Source organism: Ciconia boyciana, chromosome 4 (genome assembly GCF_034638445.1).
Source record: "Ciconia boyciana chromosome 4, ASM3463844v1, whole genome shotgun sequence".
Classification (NCBI taxonomy): domain Eukaryota; kingdom Metazoa; phylum Chordata; class Aves; order Ciconiiformes; family Ciconiidae; genus Ciconia; species Ciconia boyciana.
In genome coordinates this window covers 25,014,648-25,034,596 of record NC_132937.1, presented here as the reverse complement: position 1 = coordinate 25,034,596, position 19,949 = coordinate 25,014,648, and the positions used below count along the sequence as shown (strand labels likewise).

General features: G+C 39.3%; 1 protein-coding gene across 1 annotated transcript in view; it reads left to right on the top strand.

Moving 5' to 3' along the window:
• The window catches only part of NADK2 (NAD kinase 2, mitochondrial), a 34,758-nt gene that overhangs the window by 11,401 nt on the left and 3,408 nt on the right, over window positions 1-19,949 (top strand). The window contains 10 exon segments of the mRNA XM_072858957.1: window positions 4,953-5,041; window positions 5,402-5,490; window positions 7,019-7,100; window positions 8,449-8,532; window positions 11,049-11,185; window positions 12,239-12,317; window positions 14,668-14,811; window positions 16,986-17,041; window positions 17,125-17,178; window positions 17,646-17,769. Of these exon segments, the coding sequence (XP_072715058.1) occupies window positions 4,953-5,041; window positions 5,402-5,490; window positions 7,019-7,100; window positions 8,449-8,532; window positions 11,049-11,185; window positions 12,239-12,317; window positions 14,668-14,811; window positions 16,986-17,041; window positions 17,125-17,178; window positions 17,646-17,769 (938 nt within the window).

The following is a 19,949-nucleotide window of genomic DNA, read 5'->3' as shown; positions in this document are numbered from 1 at the left end:
TAGAATAGCTCTCATGTATATATTCATGCATTTTATTTTACAATCTTGCGTGCTATTGAGGTCAGATTAATAGCCCTACAGTTGTACTTGTTTCTTCCCACTCTCCATGAATACTTCTGCTTTTGGGTACTTCTGCTAATGCCACTCCTAGCTGACTACCCTTGTGCTCTGATGTGACATTTCCTGTATGTTTTACCCTTATTTTTTCCTGTTCAGGAGCCTCAGCAATTGGGACTCGGCAAATACCGTCTTTCCTGTGTGTTATAGATCCATAGCCAATAACTTCTATTCATCAGTACTTTTCAGTTTCCTTTGCTCTTATTGATCTTTCCAGCTAACTGCTGGAAGAAATTACTTAACCTGCAGTGCAGGGCTCCAGACCTGTGTGTGACCCCTCACATAGGCTTTTACAACTTCAACACCAAGAAATGCCAAGTGTATTCCAGCTTGAAGATCCTGAGCTCTGTAGGAATAGCATTTTTATTTTCTAGACCATGTCTAGAAAGTCAGTCTGCAGTCTGGCAATTTCTGGAAGAATATTGCTGAGTTTAAATGTTTTGTGTTTTGCAGTATACTCCTTGTACTGTACTGGCAGTTCTACTGAACTAACGTTCTTTGTAATTTTTTAGTTTTTCTGAGTTAGTATGGGTAAGTTTTGCAGGGATATATACTATTACCCCATGACACTTAGTTTAGGATTTTTCAATTTTATGAGGTTTTCTTCAGTTTCATGGGCCAAACATAGCCACTTATTCCATGGAAGGAAGTGACTTTTCATAAAAAGGTTAGTGGTAAAATGAAGTAAAAGGATTACTTTGGATGAGAACTTTTTCCTGTAAACATCAGAGCTCTGTTCTTTTACTTCATTTAAGTTTTAGTGAGGATTTTAAAAAAGAAAACCTGAAGAAACTACCTTATACAAAGTTACTTACATAAGTGTTACTGGGTGTTTGATGTAACTCCATTTTTCTTCAGGTAGACTTGATACTTGGATCAAACTGCTACTCTGTACAGCTTGAAATACCAAATAACCTCAACATGGGTCTGTCATAACAGTCATTTTTTCACATTTTAGGCAAGAATGTCAATATTGGTATAAAGATACCTGCTCTGTAAGAGTGTCAGACATGCTCTTGGATGTTGAAAGTGGAGAGTGGCCTGTCAAACCCTTTCCTTTTGGAAGGATGACTGCGACAATTGTAAATCAGATCTTCCTCCAAAGGAAGAAGAATTTGCAAGTTGTCTTCACGCAGAAGCTTAAACCTGCAGGCCTTTTTGAGAGCTGGGTTGGTAAGACCCAAGCCTGGCATGGATTCGTGGGCCTGTTGGATCAGTGGGCTCGGGAGCCAGGCTTTCTGGCAGTCTGGGGTTTTCTGTATGTCACAAGTTCCTCCCAGGCTCTCTGGGGAGGTGATCATGCACACAGCAACTGGACTGTCTCATCTTTGCCTTCAGCTCTTTTGAAGTAAAAAGGAGGTGGTTGTCTCAGTTTTTCTTATTCTTTATCCTCAGTGCAGAGCTCTTTAGGAAGCGGCATTTGTGATAGTTGTGGTATGACATTCAGGTCCTGGATATGAGGCAGGACCAGAGGCAGTGGGCACAAACTGAAACACAGGAAGGTCTGTCTGAACGTTGGAGACACTTTTTTGCTGTGAGGCTGGCTGAGCACAGGGAGAGGTTGCCCAGAGAGGTGGTAGAGGCTCCATCTATGAAGATCTGCTAAAGCCCTCTGGACGTGGTCCTGGGCAGGCGGCTCCAGGTGGCCTTGCTTGAGCAGGGGGGTTGGACCAGATGACCTGCAGAGGTCCCTTTCCACCTCAACCGCTCTGTGATTCTGTGGCCTCTGACCAGAAGGGCTGTAGGCACTTCTCTGGTTCTTTGGAGTAGTTACATGAAAAGCAGCTGATGATTAGCATTCCTGTTTGATATACTTGACTGTGGTTAGGCTAAGGCAGGCTGTCCCTTTGTGAGTTCTTAGATGAATGAACTTGTGAGTTATTTATCTCTGAGCTAGAGGGATGAGGCTAGAGATGAGCAGACTGTTTTAATCTCTGGAGCCTTTTGCAAATTAGGACGACTCATTAACTCCATAGATGTAGCTTTAAGCTCAAGGCCCTAACTTTTCATTTATCTTGTTGCTTAGTGATACCTGCTTACTTGTTCTAGAGCTAAGTTCAAAGCGGAGACCTCTACGCATTGGATACGTGTTCTGCAGTGCTGCTCTTAGCAAGAGTAGAAGTATCCACAGAAAGTGTTCACCCAGTTGTCAGGATACTGGCAGCTTGTTTGCTGAGCATCCTCTTCTGCTTTCTGAAGCTGTTGATGAAATAATTTAAGACACCTAAGGCAAATGTAAGTTACAGAACAGACTCTGTTCCACAGCAATACAACCCGTGCCTCTCCTTGCTCGTCATGCCAATTAAATGTTAGCTGTAGTCTCACCACTGATGTTGGTGGCTCAAAAGCCTGCAAATGATCATACAGAGATTCATTACATTGTCATTGTTCTGAGATAAAAGCTCTCTTTGACCAAGTCGAAAGGTAGCACGCTGACAAATTGGCCAAATAAATGAGGTACACAAAATCGCAAGATGGAGTTGGCCATTTCTGTTGTGTGTGGAAGTAATAGCCTGTGGAAATAGCAGCATGAAAAACGTATGCCGCAGCAGCAGTCTGCTTGTCAGGTGCTCGTGTTTCGTTCACAGCAGATATTTCTAGAGGAAGCATGAATGTGAACGCTGATTTTAGTTACACAGTTGATTTTTTTGAGGTTATTTGTTGTGGATTTCTTGTTCTTTCTGGTGGTAAAGCAAGGTCGATTTGTGCTTCAAACGTGCAATTGAAAATCCCTCTTTTAGCAAATTAGACCTGTGATGCTCAGCGTCAGATGGGAGGAAAATGTCTGTGGGAGGCAAATACCTTCTTCTCTTCTTCTTTCCACTTTCTCCTTTCTGCTCCAAGTGGATCATGAGAGGGTGACAGCAGACCCAGCAATGGGCAGTGCTGTAACCGGCCGTAGGCTTGTGTACTCTTTCCCTCCCCACAGCAGCACTGTTCAAGTTCCCAGCGCAACACCACGGGCTCTGGAGCAGCAAGAGGTGTACAGGAGTGTGCAAGCATTGTATCTGGGGAGTAGAAACAAAGGGTTTAAGTGTGTGAGGCAATTAATGGGACATAACATCCCATACCCCAGTAAACCTTTGTAAAGATGCCCTAAAAGCTTTGTCTGGATGTTTTCTGATCACCCACATGCTTGTCGCTCTGTGTGACCAAGCCCAGCTGGCAGCTACTCCCACGGTCTGCCTGTGGTGCTGTTGGTGCCATTCAGACAAAATCTAGGAGCCCCTCTGTTGGAGGTGGTTTCCTGATCCCAGCCGTAAGACCACCTGTCGATTTCGTTCCTGCAAGTTAATCGCTGATTGTAAACACACTGAGCAGGGCAGCCATGCAGTTCCAGAGTGGCCAATTCCATTCTTTTCTGTAATTTCTTCAGCGCTGAGTCTGTCTTTGTGCTTAGCTCATGGTTGGATTTCTTGGCATCAGTGGGTGTCAGATGAAGAAAGATTGCATTTGTTGGGTATTGGATTGCAGTTAACCGTAATTGTCATATCCTGCCAGTCCCCTTCCCTTTGCTGCGGAGTTCTACGGTGCACGAGTCTGTATGGAAATGGGATTAGATGTGGCTGTCTGGCACCACTTTCTCTTAGAAGGGTGTGCAACTTTGAGAAAAGTCACTTGAATAAATTGCTGGAAGCACCTGTTCAAAGCTTCTGGCACAGATGAATTTCTCTACACAAACTCTAGGAGAGGTTCTTTTTCTGTGCTGGTAAATTGGTTTTAACTGATTGGGGAAAAGGAAGCAATGACAGTATAATTGTAGAATAATTCAGGCTAGAAGGAGCCTCAGGAGGTCATCTAGTCTAGCCTGCTGCTCAAAGCAGGGTCACTTTCATTACGAATGTATTTATAAACTCCTTTCTGTTAACATCCTTTTCACCCTCTTTGTTCTACTTGCTCAGTCTCCATGCAAACATGTACTTGGCAGTACCAGCCCCACATGAGCACACTGAGTGAGGTGAAGAATGAGTGCATACAGATAGTGACTGAATTACTCACACAGAAACCTGTTGCAAAAAAATCAGCCAGCAGTTTCACCTGCCTGCTCACAAGAGCCTGTCTGTATGAACTCCAAAATGTTTCCATGGTCTAAAGAGTGTGTCAAGATAAAGTGCTTAAATTCTCTGGCTTCCAAGAAGAATAATGCTAGAATGCAACTGCTAAATACTGTTTGTCTTGTTATTGATGTGAATTTGTTTGAAAAATCTGGTCTATAATCCAGGGGACAATATCAAAGGTAGTAGGTAGGTTGTCATTAAGCTTTTTTGATGCAGGGGAAATGTCACCTTTGTCAGCACTTGGCAGTCTTCCATTTTAGCTCAAATACAATTTGAAAGTTAATGCTTGAGCTGTTTCAAAGATACCTGTTTTCTTAATTATCATTCCTGTTGCTTTTTCTGTTGTCCTCCTTGTCTATAGCACAGTGTTTATAACTCTTCAGGTAATTAGCTGATTGTTTGTCTGGGTCCTTTTAGCACATGACAGGAGTATAGTTAGTATAACTATTTTACATAGATTTACCTAGAGTTTAAATTAGCGGGGAGAGCAAAGTCTCTGAAGTGGCACAGAAGTCAGTGTAGCACATTTGTTTGCATATTTGTGTAGAGCCCTTAAAAAGTCTGTGATTCTTGGCTGCTGTGGCAATGTAACTCATTTAATGAACTAGTCAGTGTAAGCTGACTGGTATGTATATAGAGATGTAATTAATGGAATGCTTATAAAAGCACGTGTCTCTACTGAGATAAAATACATGCCTTTTTATAGCTTCTATTTGTATTATTCAAGAGCACTTACCGTAGCGATTAACTTCTACAAAATCAATTTATGTCTTACAGCTTGCCTTGAAGGGATCTAACTATGCTGGTCTGCTGGAGCGGCATCGCATTCATACAAAAAACGTGGAGCATGTTGTAGACAGTTTACGGTAAGAATGCATGGATGTTGAGAATTTCAGACACAGTGCAAATATCCATGGATTGTGTAAAACAACGAAAGGCAGCTTTGTGCTACAAGCTGTAATAAAATAGGAATACTGAAGACAGGATGATGCAGATGAACAGTCATTCCTGAAACAATCGTAATGTGAACTAGCTCAGTTCAGTTAACTAACACACTGTGTTATTATCTTGAAAACAAATGAAAAAGATGTAAAGGATTTGTGTGAGTGTCAAATGTTTATAAGCCAAATACCACTGTAATTAGTCCTTAATTACATGTCAGTTTTTCAGAAGGATGTGACAAGGAACAATATAGGACACATTCAGGCTTTTTCTGCACTTTATAGGAACGAGAGGATAGAAGTTCGTCTTGTTAAACGTCGAGAATATAATGAAGAGACAGTTCGGTGGGCAGATGCTGTTATATCAGCAGGAGGTACGACTTTATGGAAGGGAAGTATTTGTTTCAGTATGTTTTCATAGATACATTTTTCAAAAATATTTTGCAGTGTGTAAAGCATCTGGAGGTGTGCACATTTTGAAAATAAATTGCTTATCTAATTGTCAGAAAATGTAACAAAATGCAATGGTTATGACCATCCTCTCTACCTCTAGTATCTCAAATTGTAGCACTAGGAAGTGAATCCAAGTGCACAGCCACTTCGGAAATGTTTAATTGTCTCATATAAAACAGTATAAACTGTGGAATTTACTATAGTTTTCAACTAAAGAGGATAAAATGCTTGCTGTCATGTGATTATACATAGCCCTAAACCCTACTCTTTCGTTTTTGGGATGTGAGGTGGAGACTAACATACTACCTTTTCCTCCCCTTGCTCAAACTGTCTTTCTTGCTTTCACACTTGATTCCAGTGACGGGAGTGTCTAGTTGGATGGTACCAGTGAAAGTATGCAGCTTCTGAGCAGCCTGTGCCACTGATCAGAGCTTTTTAAATGAACTAACAGAGCAACTAACCTGATTGTTTCTTTTTAACATTGGATTGCAGCAGTTCATTCAGTGTTATTTTTGTGATTTGCTGCAAATACCGCAGTGTGTTGCTGGGCTCTGACATAATGTTCAGTTATCTGTGGCAGTTAGACTTGACCACTGCTCTGCCTTTCTCTCCTCCCCACTGGTCCAGGTTGCCCTTAGCTGCTGGTTACCACTCAGAATGGGTAGAAAGGGATATGTGTACATTCCTGAAGCATCCGAGTACCCTCTTGTAGATTTCAAATAACTCCTCTAAGCTGGAGATTAAAGGGCCAGTTTGGCTGTGGCAACATTAGTCATGGTTACGAGGCAAGCAGCTGGGAAGTGATATATCATCCGAGGTTTTCAGAGCTTGTATCTTGGTGCAAAGACTGATTCAGTTTGTAGCTGTCCTTCCGTTTAACAGACTGGAAAGAATATCAGTATCTGAAGAAGCCAGTGACACTTAAAGATTTCTACTTCAACAGTTTTATCTAAGGCTTCTTTTCCAAGTGTGCCTATTTGGGGCCAAATAAGAGCTTTAAATTGTGCCTTCTAGGAGGACAGCTGAGATGGAACTAAAGTCATTGTTTTCCTGTGATTCACAGCAAAGTTTCGTATTGTTTCCTGTCTCCTGAGGCTTTGATTAACGATACTGTCTAAATCTATTTTCTTAAAGAATTTCTCTTACCAGCTGATAAACAAACAGACATTCCCATAAATCTCTTCAAATTTGCTTCTGCCAAATTCAGTTGGCTGGGCACGTATAGCTGTCAGATAAGTCGTACTTTTTCAAATCACATTTGCCATCTTGAATTCAGTTGTCACTACTCTGCTTTGAAAGTTGTCAGTAGTTTTGTGGTCTCATTTTATTTACCTGATCAGTTATTGATATAAAAGCACATAGCAGTAATGCTGCAGTACATGTGAGACTATTTTGTTTGTGATACTAGAATGTGAAGTGAAACTAACTTTTGTTTTGCTTTTTCCATAGGTGATGGTACAATGTTGTTGGCAGCCAGTAAGGTCTTTGATAAGTTTAAACCAGTTATTGGAGTAAATACTGATCCTGAAAGGTAAAAACATATTTGGGAAAGCAATACTTTATTTAATATCAGGCACAATGTGCATCTGTTTTCAGGATGCATGAGGCATGCCTGTAGCATTTGGCAGCGTAAATGTCTGTTTTAGTGGATTGTAGATACACGTGAACTTGTTTTATTGTAAGAGTTTCCACAATGAGTTATCCTGTCTCATCCGAGAGGACATTAAGTAGTATTGGATAAGCATGACTGTGTTCAACTGCCACAGCTGTTTTCACACACCAGTGTAACAACACTTGTAGCTAGTTAATTTGTATTACTAACCAGAAGTTTGAGGCTAGACATGGCAGTGTAGAACAGAAACAGGAAAAGGGACTAAAGAAAAGCAACTAAGTGTGGTGCCTGAACACACAGAAACTTGGTTTCTTTATGAGGAAGGCGAATCCTATTGGAAATCTGATAGAGCCTCAGATAAAGAAGTTTGTTCTGGTTTCTTCATGTAAACCATGTTATATCTCAGAGGATGCAGTCTCCTCAGCCAATTAATGGCATTTAGTTGTCCTATTATAAACTCCACACAGTTGCATCCACCTAGCCATAAGATTGATTTGGGCAGGTGGATGCAGTGTATTAGTACTGCCTGGTTGGTATAACCTTCAAATGGATGGCAAGTGAAACTCAGAATTCACCAGGGCTCTGTCTGCTGAGATTTCCAGATTTAGGTTTCAGCTTTTGATATTACCAGTTAATTTAATCTTAGTAGGTAAGAAAGTGGTGGCCAAAAGTTGCGATTCCTTCCATACCTTACTCCTCTCCCAAAACTTTTCAAATGCTGTGAATAGATATTCTGCACTGTCAAGCCTGAATAACAGGGTTCAAATAACAAGTGCCTTCAAGTTATCAGATATCACTCATGAAAGGGGAGCAGTGTTTAGTCTTCTGGCTTTGACATGAGAGTCTTTTGATCTTAGGCACGTTGCTTACCTGTCTCGTATCACTAAATTGTGTGTAAATGGAGGAAATTTTCTTTCTAACTTGCAAGGTTTATTAAGCTTGAATTCCTTGCCTAGAGCTATAGTGACAGGAACTATATGAGTACCTACACATTCCTGCAGGATTACTAGCTGAACAGCCGATTTTTAGGGGAAATGTGGGAGAAATATCTTACATCTTACCTTACCTTATCCTGCGTATGCCACAGGAACTGAAAGAGGTATATGGTTGCTGATGTGCGATTATGTAAGAACAGTATAGGTTCATAAAGGTCAAAGTGTAGCTTTGCATTATGTAACAGAAAGAGATGTTTATTTTGTTTTGTTTTTTAAAGGTACCAAATCTTAACAATTATATTGTCATTTTCATTGTTCTTTTTCGCTACCAGATCAGAGGGTCACTTATGCTTGCCTGTAAGATACACACACGCATTTCCTGAAGCACTACAGAAGCTTTATCGTGGTGAGTTCAGGTAGGATTCACTGATGTTTGGTTTTCCAAAACATACTGTGATTGGAAAATACTTAATGATGTGCAATTCCTAAGGAGCAGACGATGCTTAGTAAAATCTTCATGCCTCAAATGTAGATGTGTAGTAAAATCTTAATGCCTCAAATGTGTAGATGTTTACCGTGTTGAAAAATGGATTTGTGGTCAAGAGTGAGACTGGAATACAAAGGATAAAATTGACTGCCAATTCCAGCAAAAACACTTTTGTTCTGACCTTCAGGAAGTGATTTTCTTTTCTGACTTAGCAAATTCATAAATGAGGAACTGCATTCTTGTAAAGGATGTATTGGTTTACATATTTTAACACTCAAAAGCATATGTAGTACAGTGATGGGCCACACTAATAGAAGATAATGAAGCCTATACAGTTAGGAAATAGTCAGTGTCTTGCGTCTCGGCTTTTGGTGATTAAGGTAGAGTGGCTTAAATTTTGTTAACAGATTAGTGTAAGGCAAAGCTTTTCTTTATGGTGAAGGTGGCTTGATGTTTTCAATACTAGATATTCTGAAAATAGAAGAATCTCACTTGGATTAAGAAGGAAGCAAGCTGAATTTTAAAGGACAGACTAGGGAAGAGTTTTTTAATAACTATTTAAAAAGAGACATTGTTCTGTGGTGTATTAATATTCCAGAATACGTTTATGATGGCAAACCATCAAACAGAAATCAGTCATTCACATGAAAATATATTGCAATTGGGTTTTGTTTATACTTCTAGCATATTTAATTTGTAGCTTGAAGTGTAACACTATTTGTGCCATAGAAAAGTTCTTAAATGAGGTGAATACAGTCATCAGGATTGATTATAAATAACAAGGGGTTTCAATAAGTATTGCTAAATGAAAAGGTACTTTCAACTCACATATTCTGAGACTTAGAGAACAGAAGGTTTTAACTCTCCATCATGCTAAGTTGCTTAGGTAAAGCTGGTAGTGCTAATGCAGGTAGCTTCTCTTGATAATCTAGGCACTTCTAATGTTTTGTTGGATGCCATGTTATATTTTTGTTGTTGACACTCCTGTTGTTGCTCATTGTGGAGCTGAAGCCTCACCAGAGTGAAACAGAAAGGATCTCCCTGGTTATTTTTCCAGAATAATAGGAACTGATATTCCTAAGCAAGGACCTGAGCGGGTGTTTCACTTGGCAGTTCTCAGATTTATTTGTCCCTAAGGAAACTTTAAAATAGGTGGGTAACTGGATCAGCCCATCTGGAAGAGTTTCTGGTGACTCAGAGTTGCATAAGGATGGTGAGGTGCCAGAGACTGGAAAAGAGGGATTGTCTTTTCTCCTTATCCTTGAAGTGTCAGCCACTTTAGTGCAACAATCTGCGTAAGCACTTACCTTGTAGTCCCATGAAACAACCAACATTATTGCTTTATAAAGGACAAACTATGTCAGACTACCCATGTTTCTTTTTTGATGGTCAGTGGTGTAACAGGATCTCAGAATAGGGGTGTAATAGGGGTACAGTCCCATTTTCTAATTTTTGTAGGGGTTTTGACATGTTCTAGCATGAGTATTGTAAGGAGGACAGCATAATGACACTCATTGCATGCTGTCTGCCTGACTACCTAAAACTATATTTGGAATTTAAGGGCAGATAGGTAATTATATTAAGGATTGTTGAATGAGGCTCTACAAGGATGACAACGAGGAAAAACTAGTAATGTAGTCATATAAAGCGTAAGTCTTCCTTGCTGTAATTTCAGGAAACATGTAAGCTGGTTACTGTCACCTGGATTTCAACAGTATAAAGTGGGAAAAGCTGTGCTTATAACACTCCCTTGCGATTTGCTTTCTTAATCAAAACTACTATTACTATGTTGTTTTATATAATCTCTAAATTGTAAGAGGAAAAAGGAATTGATACCTCTTCTAGGAAAAAGTAAAAAATCTGAATGTTGGAACAGCTTAAGGAAGAATGCCTCTTATATTCTTCTCTTACTTCATTTGAATTCCTCTTAAGCATCCTAAAGTTCCTAGGCTAGGAGAGATTCTTAAAATGTAAGGATACTTGTGGCCCTTATGTATAAATGGGTGGATAGACCTGCTTTTCTGGACATCTACAAATACAAACAAAAGATGGTAAAAATACAGTATGTATTGCTGTATAAATTCCTGTGAGCTTGTTATTCTCAAAATCATTACATCAGTCATGAATTCATCAGTTAGGATCACATGCCTAAAAAGAGGAGTTATCTATAATGTTTGTAGACTACTTTTGGCCAGTGTCCTCTTACTTTACACATACAAAAAACATTAGGTAGCAAATTGGTAAGTATAAAGTATTTACATTTTAGTATGATTAACTTTCTAAATTTAGAAATGATAGTGGAGGCTATAAAACTTGAAATGTGACTTTGAATATATTTAACTTTTAATCTTAAGATGCTCTGCTTTGAGAGTGAAGACTCTGATCCTATCTAATTCTGTAATGAATATTTCAGCTACTGATACCAACTTCTTTCTCCTCTCTAAGGTGGCAGTGGCGGCAAAGAATCCGACTGTATCTTGAAGGAACTGGTATTAACCCAACCCCTGTAGATTTACATGAACAGCAGCTAAGCCAAGAGCAACACAGCAGGGCTCACATAAATGAAAGATTCCAGGATCAAAGTAGGTTAAAATCTGACAAGAATATAACAACTCTGCTATGATAACTTGGAATAAGAGATAAAGATTTGTAAGAGTTCAAGTATTTGAAGTCTGGTTGCTGTATTTGAGAGGCAGGCAGAGACAGCTCTCATTAGCTGAAGGTGCAGATTAAGGTTTTTTAGAAGGGAGTATTTTTTGTTTCTATATGTTTATCCTGGACTGTACACTTGGAACCAGTTTTCAGTATTAATAGTTAATTTAGAGATGTTTTAAAATAGTATTATCTGCTGGCAAATACCTCAGCTTTTTTAAAATGCTGTCTCTTAGGGTTACTATGGACAGTTGGGGTTACCACATGAACATTTTACCATGCGTTTAGCTGCTCCACACTAAAAGCGTGTGTGTGTGTGTGCATGCACACACGCACGCGTGCTCTTAACTTGTGCTAAATTTGAGGTAGGTTACTTCATAATTGAAAAAGCTGGTCACAGACTGCCAGCAAGCAGATGAGAAATCAGAAGTGAGGATCTCTCCCTGGGAAATTCTTCGGTCATCAGACACCTTCGGCTGTTTTTTTTATGATGGATTGAAGATGCATGATTCTATCCTTAACCTGTGTCTAGCACTGCATTTCCTCACTGAGCAGTCCTTAGTCAACATGAACAATGTGTTAATCCCTCTTAATTACCCTGTGGCGTAAAGTCTAATTCTTTGAACTTTATCAGCAATGTCTGTTAAGTCACTGTCAGTGAATTTAACTAGGCTGGAAGAGTGACTGACAGAAGAGAAGACTTCAGTCTGTCTAGTTGCCCCTGAGTTTTCAGGGAAAGCAATGCCTCAACATAAGTGTCATTGCCTTATTGACCTTGGCCTAAATATTTGTAGTCTCCAGTAAAGGACAGTGACTGGCTACAGACTAAATCAGTGACAAATTGAGTCCTTGAAGAAAATGGAGCACTAGGTCTAGAATACAAACCCAGGCAGCAGAGTGTGTCCTCCAATGAGTTGTGAATTGTTTTTGAAAATTTGGGTTTTAGAGCCATGATTCAAAACTGTTATATTCAATATCTGCAGGATCTGACATTTCTGGTCCACATCTTTTACCAGTGAGAGCACTCAATGAAGTCTTCATTGGGGAATCTCTTTCATCCAGGTATGTTTAATTGTTTGTTGTTGCAGCAAGGCACAATTGACTTAATTTCTTTTTATGACATTGCAATGGACAATCAGTGATGGGATGTCTTTGCTGTCAAATTTCAGTTCTAGTCCATGAATATATAACACTAATTGCATTGTTGCTGATTACAAAGTGTATTTTCAGAGATATAAGTGCAGTGATGTTAATTTCTGGTTTTCCACCTTCCTGTCTGGCCATTCTTTCATCTTTCATTATTCCTGGCTGTTTTCTTTCCTCTTTTTTACTCCTTTCCTGGTTAGTTCTTATGTAACTAAATGCCTTCAGTTACTATCTTTACAGTGGATTGAAGATTTAAGTATCTGTCCTTAAACTGCCTCCTCTTCTGCATCTCTTCTTAAATATTTTTTCATAATCTTTTAGCATGACCAAGCGGAAATAGCTTTTAGCATGACCAACTACTCATTTCCCTGCCTCTCTGTCATTAGAGGCAAAGGTATCAGCCTGCCTTTGGTAGAAGCTTTGTTGTTGTGGGAAAACACTTACTTGTTTGTTTTAAGGAAGGAGTTTGTATCAAATCCTGGTACTGCATTATCCAGGATACCTTTGACTGTCCTTTCTGTCCTGAAGATCAATGCATTTCTGCCAGCCAAACGATAACCAGGATGTCGGGAACGTGATTGGGGCTGCGGGAAAGGAGTTAAAACATGATCCTTGGTCAGGATTTGGCTAAACTTTTACCTGTATTTTATATCCCTTTTCCCTTTATTCTGTATTTTTTTTTTAAACTTTAGAGTGTAACATCTTCTTGTGTTTGTACAGTGCCTGGGACACTGTGATTGCTGCTGGAAACAGTATAAATGTTCCATGAGTGCTTTATCTTCCATCTGGACTGCAGCCTCAGACTGGCAGAAGGAATTAGTCTCAAAGAGATACAAATGTTGCTCTCTACTAAATCAAACCTAATTTTATCAAGATTCTAAAAAGTTTCTTTAACGTACAGTGATAGAGGAACACAAAGCTGCTTTCCAACACTTTATAACAGCCCTCTCCTTCTGAGTGTCACAAATACATTGTGCTCTTTGGTTCCAGTATATTTGAGAAGCATTGAGGAACACAATGCCTGTAGGAACAAATCTCTAGTAATAAATAGTGTGTTAACAGGACCTTACACTTGAAGACTTAAATAGTGATGTCACACAGATTAATCTTCTGTAATGTTCAAATACACGAGTTTGCTATATATTAAGACAAAATGACTCTAGGTGCTTCTTCCAAGGTCTTATTCTGCATGTCAGTTAAGAAAACAAAAGAAATTGAAGGAAAAAAAAAAAACCTTTCATACCCAGCTTGCAAAAAACATCTTAAACTGAATCAAGCTGTGCACCTGTGTTCTTAATTTGTTTCCAGTTCTTTCATCTTCCCATCTTCTCAAGAGTGAGTACACAAAAAGCCCTTAGTTACTAAGAATCTAAACTGTTTGACACCAAATACTCAAGAGGTATATTCCTAATCGATCCAGACTGAAACATTCATCACCTAAAACAGCTCAATAAGCTCCTTTTACTAAGAAAGGTGAAACTCAGTCATGATGAACACAGTGAATGTGGTGTTTTTGTAAGAGGGTAGCTATTAATCTCAAGACTATATCATACTGTTTGAATTGGGCACCACGAACATCAACAACTTTAGTTCATAAATGTACGCCTGGATGTTCTGAAGCTTGTCTGGTCTCTCTAGGCCTAACATTAGGAATCCCCTGATATATGAATAATACCATGCAGAATGATGATTGTACCCCAAGACTTACTACATTTGAGTTTTAGGAAGAATTTGCCCTGGAGAGAAACGTAAGCCTGCTGACTGTTGTAAAACTAAAGCTGTTCGTGAAGAATCACAGTGGATTTTTAATTACTGAAGTAATCAAGAATTCAGCTTGAAGCCATGCTATTACTTACTGACGTTGGAGTGCCTTACCTTTTAGTGTTCCCTGGTGTAATTTTATGAGACCCAATCACAGCATAAACACAGTTTTTTGGTATTTCAGCAATTATGCAAGGAAGGTAATGTATTTGTAGTTTCATTCGTAAGTCCAGCAAACCCTGCTTGTATACGAAGGTATTTCCAGATGAACCACAGAGTTCTTTGTGCATAATTTAATAGGAAAAGTGGCTGCAGAGAAACGGCCTAAAAGTTCATGCTGCAAATCACTTTTGTCCATTACAAAAACTGCTATAAAACAGTGAATTAAAAGTGACTGCCAAATCGGAAACACTGTGCAAAGCCTGAGAAATTGTCATCCAGATTTGAAACTAGCCCCTCTAAATTTTTATGTGCCTGATAAGGCTGTGTGTTCTGTCTTATTCAGGGAGAACTTTAAGTCCTGCAAACCCAGTTTTAAATTCTCGCTTCATAGGGCCTCCTATTATGAGATATCAGTTGATGATGGTCCTTGGGAAAAACAGAAGAGTTCAGGGCTTAATGTGTGTACTGGAACAGGATCAAAAGCATGGTAAGTACATGTTGCTGCTTTGATATAAAATATCATTTCAGATAAGCTAGATGGACCTATTTTGCTTAAGCATTTTATCCGTACTGAGACTCTCTTGGGCTATGGGTAAGTCAGTGCATGTCAGTTATGTCCAAATATTCTCACTGTTGGTATGGTTCAGAGCTGTCTCAGGTGTATGAGAAGAGCAGAGCACCCCTCACTTGTAGGTATGGAGGGAAGAGTTGAAAGGGTGAGAAGCTGAGGCATTGAGACAGAAGTTTACCTTAGGTGTAATTGTGGTGAAAGAGCTGTGTGTGGAGAGGAATGGTTGGGGGTGGTAAGGGAAAGAGATTCTGGTCAGACTTGCAGAGCATATTGGGGAGATCTCTGAACTACTGTTGTTGGCTAAAATTAAAATGCTTAGATGAAGTAGCTCAGAAAACTTATATGCGAATGGGAAAACATGTACTTGGAAATAGTGTTAAGTGTTCTCTGGCACATCTACTGACCATTCTCCTTCCAGGCCTCTTGCCTCTTTCAAACTTAATTGAAAGGGCGCAGTCTCTTTGCTGAAATATTCCCCTTAAACAAAGACAAGCATATCTAAGCGGAGCTGTGCTAGCTTAATCAAAGGGGTAAAGTATCTTAACTTCAGTTTAAACAAGCTGCAGTACTGCATGTAAGTCTAATCAATTTAGTTTTGAGATGTGAGATGTGTACAGTGAGAGCCTCTTTCATTTGGAAATCTGGCTGTGCTTACAGTTTAAAGTTGTACAACAGACCCTGGATTTATGTTGCAGGCTAAGATGAACTAAAACTGAGGCTTTTAATTAAATTCAAAAATGAATATTCATGTTGTAACCATGGTTACTGGGTTTTACTCTTCATTGTAATTCAGAATTTTGTATTCAGTCAGCACAACTTAGTCCTGGAGGCTGCCAAGGATGAAGTTGGCAGTCTGCTAGGGGAACTTCCCTGATGTTCAGTACCTTGGGAATGTACAGTCTTAGTTTAAAGCTGTTCTTTTTGCATTTCATTTGCTTATACACTCTGTACTGAGCAATCTCAGAGCCAGGGACCAAACTCCAGGATTGCCCATCTCCATTGCTGTAATCAGTGTGTACTGCTGGACTTCTCTAAACTGAGGCCAAGCCTCAGTGGACTGATCTTCCTTAGCCTGTGGTTTAGGGGCTCCCCTGGGATTTCAGTCTTCCTTGGACTGAGAGGCATTTAAATGTCCAAGTGCTTCCTTCAGCTGCCAAAACTTGCATAAAAGGATATCTAGTTGAGAGAGAGAACAATTTGAAACTGTGCATCCCAGTTTCTTGCTAGCATCTGCTCAGGCTTGCAGGTAGGCAGTAAGAGTCTTGGAGAGAGAAAGAGCCTTGGACAACCACCCTCAGCAGCTCTGTAGTCTGTTAGTTGTATAGTGGATGTCTGTTGCAGTCTGAGGTGTTTCACTGCTATGACAGAAGTGCTGGACTGAGGATTTTAAGCTATATTGAATAGACCTAGGCAACTGAGATGTTCACAGTACTGCTGCAGAGAGGCTGTGATTAGTACCTAATCCCTTCTGAGCCTGGGCACAGGAGGGAGACTTTTATTGGAGTTTAGACTTGGTTCAGACTGAGGCTTTATGCTGACTTGTTGTGCATCCAAATGTGGCAAATGCAAAAGTGTCTGATCTGACTGTTCCTTTTCTGTATACACTAATTCTTCTGAGATTCAAGCCCACACCTTAGGGTATGGACAAAGAGGCATAATATTTGTAAAGAGGTGTTGGGTCCCATAAATGAGAACTAACAGAAGGAATTAATTAGCAAGAGGTGGATAGAAGGGATAAGAACACACACAATCTGTAGAACTGTCATGCTTCAGGTTTTTTAATGCAGACTTAAATCACCAATTATTGGGATTTTAAGGCAGGAGGATTATTGATAAGGAGACTACGTCCTATGTGTCATGCTCTTCTTCCCTGAAGACTTCACTTAATGTATTATTAAGGTTTACAAAGCCACAGGTAGATGTCAAACCAAGAGTTAATTTAAGGCATTTTTTTTGAAGAAACTGATGTCAGCTCCCACTTAATAGCATCATAGTTCTTCATCTGTATGCAAGATTTTTTGTTTTGTTTTTGTTTTGTCTTTTCCCAAGTTGTATTGCTTAGCAAACAAGACTTCTGCTTCTCTGTCTAGGTCCTATAATATTAACAAGGTAGCACATCAAGCTGTTGAAGAGATCCTTAAGATCGGTGAGTGAACGGTGTGGCATTACTGGCCAAGTTTATATAAAGATACACGTATCTAATTGGGGCTCTTTCTCTTGGCTCAACAGCTAAAAAGCATGGAAGTTTGAATATGCCACTGAACACAGAACTAGTACAAAAAGGTTAGTGAAAAAGGCAAGATTTCTTTAAGGTATCTTAACTTTGATCAGTTCATTTTGTTCATACTCTTAATACTCAGCACTGCTTTCAGCATTTTAGCACTCTTGCAATATTAGTCTTTCTTACAAACGTTGTTTAGGCACATTTGGTGAAAAATGTCTGATGTGATATGACAGCACTTATTTAGACTTTCGTATGTATAGATCTTCAGGAGAATTTCAGTTCTCCTAACATTTGAGACACTTAATATTTAAGCACCTGAAGAAAGCTGTTGAGTGTTCATCATGCAATAGAACTGAAAGGAATCTTCTGCAAAATTAATTTTTTTTGCAGGTGAAGGCTATTAAACATCTGGCAAGACTCAATATTCCCTCTTGGTAGGGAAGCTGCTCTTTCCTGGAGGAATGTGTGTTTCTGAGAATAACTAATTTTCTCTGGAAAAACTAATGGCTGATTTCTCTATTTACAGTTACAAATGATTACAATGAGTCCCTGCTCTACAGTCCAGAAGAACCAAAGATGTTTTTCAGTATTCGAGAACCTATTGTAAACAGAGTTTTCTCAAGTAGCCGGCAGCGTGGCTTCTCTTCAAAGTAAGTGTTGGCCATAGCAGTCACTGAAGCATTATTTAATTCTGTGTATTTGTCAAAATATGAGTAATCCAGGAGTTTCCCTTGAAGTGTTTCAGCATCCAGTTTGTGTTTTGAGGGGCATGAGTATTCTTCTCATTAGAACAGGAAGAAAATGTTTCCAAGTTGTGTTATGCCTTTTTAATGTTTGATCCATGCATAATCTGACAGAATAAAAGAAAGTCACCGTGCCCAGTTTTGGGTGTGTGCCGTTTCCCCAAGTATAAGACACAGGCATTGACAAACTGGAGTGAATTCAGGAAAGGGCCACTGAGATGATTAGGGGGCCAAAACACATGGTGTATAAAGGAGAGACTCAAACAGTGCTTTTGTTTAGCCTGGAAGAGACAAGACTAAGCAGGGTGGATCCAGTTGCTGTCTTCAGCTACCAATGGATGGTTATAGAGGAGACTTGAGTTAAACTCTTTTCAGAGCAGAATATGAGGCAACAGCCATGATTTTACAGGATGGAAGATTCTGATAAAAAAAGGAAAAATTTTTCACAGTGAGAATGGTCAGGCAGTAGAACAGGTTGTCCAGAGATTGTCCTATCACTGTCCTTGGAGATACTCAAAACTTGACTGGGCAAGGCCTTAAGCAATCTAATCTACCTTTGAAGTAAAGCCTGCTTTGAGTGGAAGGTTGGACTAGATGCCCTTCCAAACTAAATTTTTTGGTAATTCAGTCATTTTAACTTAGGGCACTTGGCGCCAGGGGAGGTTTAGATTAGGTACTAGGAGAAATTTCTTCACCGAAAGGATTATCAAGCACTGGAATGGGTTGCCCGGGGAAGTGGTTGAGTCACCATCCCTGGAGGTATTTAAAAGATGTATAGATGTGGTGCTTAGGGACATGGTTTAGTGGTGGAGTTGGTAGTGTTAGATTAACAGTTGGACTCGATGATCTTAAAGGTCTTTTCCAACCTAAATGATTCTATGATTCTGTGATTTTTCTGGAGCTTGCCACAATTAAATATAAACACATGCAACTGTTAGTTATCTGTTCAGAACAACTATGTTGAGAACAATACAATATCTGAGTTATTAATTAAATGTTAATTCAACCTTTTATATCAAAATAAATGTCTAAAGGAGCTCTGACTTGAAGGAGACCCAAATTCTGCTCCTTTTGAGCCACATCAGTGTTACAACAACATTTTATGACCTGGTAATAAAGGACATCTCTGGCTGCTGGGACTAGATATTACGATATTAGATGCCCACTGTGTATGTGTCATGTCTTTAAATGTTTACTGCTTTTTAGTCATTTGGATCTGGGAGTTCTCAAGGGTGAATAAATCTTAAGAGATGGTAAGAGGAGAGGTTAAAATAGGAGCAAATAACTAATCATCCATGGGTTCTACAGGACTAAGTCTTGTCTTATTTGGAGTCCTCAGCATGGGATATACTATAAAAACTATACTGGAGCTACAAATGTCTGCATACCTATGAGGGATATCTGCCCATTTTTCCGATTTTAAGTAGAATTCGCTGTCTGTCACAGTTGATTTTTTAGCTCTTGATACTAGACATCTCCCCATTGCTGTTTTTTATCTTTTTTGACACAGTAGCTGCCCCCAGTGAAATGGAGGAGTGGAACATGCCTCCACGTTCTTCTGCAGTGTCCAGACTTGGCTGTGCTTTAGTGATACACAGGCTAAGTAAGCTTTGACACTGTGGTTGTGCTTCCAAGCTTTTCATATTTGTGAAGGATGAATCTTCCTGAAAATTTAAGTCATTGGATAATCATTCATTAAATTTTGGAGATCAGAACACTGTCTAGACCAAGGCCTAAGTCAGAAACACAAGCACATCCATGTGAGACTGCAGTCTTGCAGCTGCTCTGGCATAACTATTGGTTCCCATTTAGCAATATGAAAAAAGTTTGGAGAGTATTTAAATAATATTTATTTAATAGTGTTCTTGCTTTCTACGGGTGTGAAAGGATAAATTCCAATGGTTGAGTTAATTTTCCTTTTATAGGTTAAGTGAAGAGAAAGATGGTTAGTAGCTTTATTCTGTCTTGTCCAGCTCTAAAAGAGCTGCCTTAAATTTTATAAGCTTAAATTTAAATTTATTAGCTTAAAGATATAGTAGTCAAGCTCTAATATTGACAGTAATATGCTGCGATACCTATTTATGATG